General features: G+C 32.9%; 1 protein-coding gene across 1 annotated transcript; it reads right to left on the bottom strand.

Annotated features, from left to right (window-relative positions):
• Positions 1 to 2884: 2884 nt before the first annotated feature.
• On the bottom strand, positions 2885 to 5088 carry LOC11438138 (ubiquitin-conjugating enzyme E2 20). The gene is made up of 6 exons (XM_003607259.4): positions 4824 to 5088; positions 4128 to 4155; positions 3655 to 3882; positions 3492 to 3555; positions 3245 to 3304; positions 2885 to 3151 (listed from the first exon to the last, which is right to left on the bottom strand). The coding sequence occupies exons 1-6, from the start codon at positions 4928 to 4930 to the stop codon at positions 3099 to 3101; spliced, it is 540 nt and encodes a 179-aa protein (XP_003607307.1). The 5' UTR covers positions 4931 to 5088; the 3' UTR covers positions 2885 to 3098.
• Positions 5089 to 5504: the final 416 nt, after the last annotated feature.

The following is a 5504-nucleotide window of genomic DNA, read 5'->3' as shown; positions in this document are numbered from 1 at the left end:
AAAAGGGTGAAATGGATGTTTCGATAGGGGATGAGGGTGGTGGGACTAAACAACCATAGAGAAGATACGAATGGGGTGGAGAAGATGGATTAAAGAATAGGATAGTGATTTTACATCAATGCGACTTTGCCATGTACATGTAACCAGCCACATTATGCATACTTTTTACTTTGACTAATAGTTTTGGATGGAAATGACCGACTTGTGCTAAAAGACATAAGTTAAAGAGGTCAACTATAACGATTTTAAAGTTAAAGATCGGATTGAACTTAAAAAATTAAGTGAAGGTACAAAAAGGTAATTAAGTCTAAGTTTAACACCGACATCAACCATTCTTCGATGCATTGCAATATCTTAAATAAAGTTAAAAACAATACAATGAGTTTATTTTACATAAGGGCATTATAAATAAATTTTGCACAAATAGTTAATCATAATTCATACATGTGAGTAACCAAAAAAAAAAATTCATGCCTTGTGACATTGTACTATTATTATTAAAATTGAAAATTTTATGGAGGGACCAAAAGTAATAATTGAAAATTTTATAGGAACTAAAAGTTGAAGGAAAATTTTAGAGGGACTAAAGCGAAAAGTTGGTATATTTATAGGGACGAAAAACATATTTAACCCTAAAATTTACTCCCTCCGTCCTAAAATATAAGCAAAAAAATCTCATATTCTTTGTCTCAAAATATAAGCAAAAAAGACAAACTTTTATGTTATTATTATGTTTTTTCAAAGAAATTATCTTTTCCAATGTAAAATTAAATGCAAATTGCATTCAATTTGTTCTCCTTTTTATTTTCTCCATAATTTTTAACCAATGAGAATTATTTTTACATCTTTCTATGAAACTTATTCCAAGGAGAACACAAAAAATTATACCTCAAATCACTAAGTGTTAGTTTTCTTAATAAGTGTGAATTAGTGTTTTTTGCTTATAAATTAGGACGGAGGGAGTATTCCTCATGAAGTTCCCACATTCCTGAGGACATTGCTATCATTCCTACTCCTTGGCTTCAAATGAAGCATCTAGTGTCTTTGTATGCCTGTGGTGGTTATTATAGTTGAGATGTTTTCAAGAAATACTTCTCAACCTTAGTTTGTGCTAAACTAAACCATGTGAATGTGACTGCCTCATGTCATGTATGACTCGAGATTCTGTCTGTCCTAAATGTCAATCTGCCCCTGGATCATGTAGTGTCTTGGGAGAACTACATGTCTATATCAGTCAAGTGTGACAGACCTTATTTAGTCTTAGTATTTTGGTACTACACACCTCATACCTTGCATTATCTTTGGTGTGTTAGTTTGGGCTATGTTGAATGTATTCTCTCCTGATACTGGTATGAGGCATGCCCTCTCCAAATGCGGCTTCTCACCATATACTCAATTGAATGTGAGATCTCTAATCCTATTGCTTCCTGTAATGAAGGTATACATGTTTCAAACTCCACTGGTAGAGACCTCCTTCTGGAGTGTTTTAAGTTAATCTTGATGGTTCCTTCATTGTATATTTGGATAGTATTTCTTGTGCTGATTTCGTTGAGGGATGAATTTGACAATCTGGTCAAAGGCTTCTAAGTTGCGCTCTAGTAATGCACTAAATGATAAACTTCTGGTCCTGCAACATCGCTATGGCTACACTAAATTATGTTACCATTAAAGCTGAATAGTAGTGGTGTCTTCCTGAAACATAGTATCTCTATTGCCTTGTTAAAGTCAGGGCTTTCATTTTTATGAACAAGTTAATTGATGGCTCTGTTACATGCTCTCTCAGGCACATTATCATTTCAACAACTTATAAAGAAATAATGAGGGGGTCGTAAGAAATTCTTCCGTTGAACAAAGCATGAATGTCATTAATAGTTTATTCAAGTTGCAACTATTATGTGGTTAATGAATTTTTTGAACAACATTACAACAGAAATTGAAAACTGAATTATCATGAACAACTTTCAGTAGAGCTGTACTTTTAACCATCAGGAGCTATTTTAATACTAATCCATGTTTTTGGTCAAAAAAAAAGACAAAAAATATTCATCCAAGTTTGTAGAAAGTATTAAAATGTTCTAATTTGTAAAGTTGTCAAATTGATCATAAATTGAGTTTTTGTCAAAACTAATGAAATGTGGGACACTAATTGAGTCGGTTTGAATGAACCGGTGGAGAGTTGAAAATTATACACTTCTTTCACATCAAAGAAAGTGTCGAACCTCCATATGCTTAACTTTCAAAATCTTGAGCATTGCAAGCTAGCTTATGCATTGTAAAGCTATTGCATAACTTGCTTTTTGTAGGAAAAATGCATCCCTGCATTTAATGCATTGAAAAAACATAACCGTGCAGTTTGCCATTAACTGAAAATAACTAACCCATGTGGTTATGTCCAGCCAAATTGTACAACCATGTTATGTCAATGCAATAAAATGCACGGATGCCTTTTTTCCGTCAAACAGTAGGCTATGCAATAGCTTTACAATACATAGCGGTGGAGACCATTTTGAAAGTTAAGCATATGTTGAAGAAAGTTTCACACTTTGGGTACATAACTTTGTGTAGAAGTGTGTGAAAAGAAGAAAAATAAAGTGTTGATATATTTCCCTATGACAATATCTTGTGCGTTTGAGAGAGTGGAGAGAAGTTTGATACAGTGAAATATTTTTCGGAGTTTGTCCCGATATTTTCCCCTCAATTTTTGATGGTTTTCCATATTAAAATAAGTGTTAATTATATTGTTACCGCTGTGCTGCAAGAATCGATTTCTTTTGGATTTTAGTAGTTTAATTTACACTCACATTACGATCGTCGGACATCAAGCCCAACAGAATGAACTACTGTGACAAAATATTGTTTAAACAGAAAAATTATAATCACTGTCTCAGGGCAAAAAATCATGTATTATAAATTTAACATTCAATATGAAGAGAAAACATAAAATGATTTGTTATAAGGTTTCAGAAGTGGACCACATCAGAGCATAAAAAAAAAAAATGGATCACCTAAAACTAAATGGGTGGTTTTCATCATTTCTCTTCTCTAGAGCAGACAGAAAAGAGCCTTTCTCCAACTTGAATGATAAGACTTCCAAAGGTCTAAGCAGTAGCACTTGGAGATTTGTACAACTTCTCCACCATCTTCCTGTAATCTGTATAACACATTCCAAAAATCATTAGAACTCACTTGGTTTCGTAAATTATATCCATCACAAGACTAATAATAATGATTGAAGGACTATTACCTTCTTGATTGCTCCAAAGCTGTGCTGCTTGTGGATTTAGTGGTGAACTAATGTTTGGCTCTACATTATTAACAAGTTAAACAAGAATTAGGAAAAGTACAAAGAATACACTAATCTAATTTGTTTAAGGTGCAAGCCTAAAATAGTTTTAAACATATATGTGCATGTGAAAAACTTGTTAACAGCATGCAAATTTCAGAAAACAATTCATTGAAGTGTGCACAAAATTTTCAATCATTGTGTCTACCTCCAAGAAGACTTTGGATGGATAGTAGAATTGTTCTGACATCATAAGCAGATGACCATTTATCCTATAAACAAACAAACAAATAAGGTCAGTATGGCATGCCAAAACAAGGTCAACAACAATTGCTCAGGAAAATGTTCCTCCTTAGATCATTTCACATTACCTGAAGTATGTCCAAGCATATGTTGCCATGAAGATCAACATTGGGATGGAAGCAGGTAGTTTCAAACTTGACTTTGGGAGCCTTAAAAGGGTAATCATTAGGAAAAGACAGTGATAACTTGTAATCTGTGCCTTCAAACACTGTATCTTTGCTTCCTGTTATTGTTCCTTTCCACAAGAATATGTTGTCCTCCTCAGGAAAAGCAGATATACCAGATTCACCACTCATCTGACAGTCCAATCACACAAAAATGCAAAACATTAATATCTATTGTTTCAACTGATCCACACTATTACTTAATACATGTCTAGATTCACATAGTTTTTCAGATTCACAATGTGCCACCGTAATTTTGGCAAAAACTTTTACCCTCAACAAATTAAGGTGCCACTGTGATTCTAAAAAAAGCTGCCTCAGAAAGTTCACTCTTTGTTATAAAGAAACAATAATGACGGTGGATATAAGCTTCTTACCATCAATGACATCAATTCAGACTGCAACCTGCTCAGCTCAACACACAGATCAAATTGGACCAACACAAACAAAGCAGGTGTTAGAATCAAATCAAATCAAATGCCGTTAACAAATGACAGTAATAACAAGGGTTTGCTAACTAGTGTTGGGAGTACTTATTAAGAATATTCAAAAATCATTATAGATAACTTATTGATTTGAAAAAACTAAGCTACACAAGGTATCACAATTGATCTATGCAGCAGTAACACATAAACGGATGCACACTTACATAGACACTTGTATTAATTTAAGAAAATAATGAAACTAATTAAATATACAATAATGTTGTGCTATTACTCAAAGTGATATTGACACCATCTATCACGATAAGTGTTATCATTTGTTCGCTTTTATGTCATTTTGAAAGATGACCCGAATGACCCACATGAACGGTATAAGGTGTAGGTGCACTCTGCCATGTGGATCACGCAACTCCTCATCTAAGAATGCACACAAGCCAACAAAGACCCACTGATCATGTTAATATATGATGTTGTCGGTATTACTTTGAATGTTAGCATACATTAAAAAAAAAAAAAACATAAGTGTGATGAAGTGAAATTATATTATATGATTGAAAAAACACAAGTTAACACATTGACATAAAACAAAAACAAGAAAAAGAGAGATTTAATAAAAGTGGAATACGAAACCTTTTGAGAACAGAGGTGGAATCAACGGACTTAGGAGGAGGAAGAGGTTGTTTTGTTGGAGCAACAATGGGTTGAGCAGCATCAGTATTTCCATTGATGGTAGCCATAAAAATCAAATGAAAATGAATCGGTCACAGAAAGAAGAAGAAATGAGAATTGGGAAATGAAGAAGATGATGAATTGTGAAGAGGGTTTGGTTGGTATAAAATGAAGCGATGGTACTAACTAGCCGTTGTGGAATTCACAAACCTTATAGCAGAAAAGGCAAAAACGCAACGGCTAGTTGTATGTCAATAACCTTACTTTTTATTTTTCCCTGCTTAATTTCCGTGACTATGTCTTTCTAGTTATAATTTTCAAGAGAAACTATTTTAGATTTTGAATCCAAAATTGCAGAGGTGAAATTTGTGTTTTTATTTATTTATTTTTGGGGTTATTTACAGACTTCACCAAAAAATACAAGTATTATTTTAGATATTAACCCTAAAAATTATAATTTTACAATGTTACTATTAACAAGATACTAAAGACTACATAGTAGGGTTGTCAAAATTGGGAGTTTAAGCTAATTCATTTTTGCTCAAGTAAAATTAACTCGTAAACTTGTGCAATCGTATTAAAATAATAAATTATTGATATACATACTTATATAATGCAATAAATGTATAAATAATTTAAAAT

The sequence above is a fragment of the Medicago truncatula genome, chromosome 4 (genome assembly GCF_003473485.1).
Source record: "Medicago truncatula cultivar Jemalong A17 chromosome 4, MtrunA17r5.0-ANR, whole genome shotgun sequence".
Classification (NCBI taxonomy): domain Eukaryota; kingdom Viridiplantae; phylum Streptophyta; class Magnoliopsida; order Fabales; family Fabaceae; genus Medicago; species Medicago truncatula.
This window is presented reverse-complemented; position numbering and strand designations above follow the sequence as displayed.

Excerpts from the sequence above, each read along its gene's own strand:
- LOC11438138 (XM_003607259.4), bottom strand. The coding sequence starts at position 4,930 with ATGGCTACCATCAATGGAAATACTGATGCTGCTCAACCCATTGTTGCT. Across the intron at positions 4,156-4,823 it reads TCCACCTCTGTTCTCAAAAG|GTTGCAGTCTGAATTGATGT; the intron begins GTTTCGTATTCC and ends TGAGCTGAGCAG. Across the intron at positions 3,305-3,491 it reads CATCCAAAGTCTTCTTGGAG|AGCCAAACATTAGTTCACCA; the intron begins GTAGACACAATG and ends TTAATAATGTAG.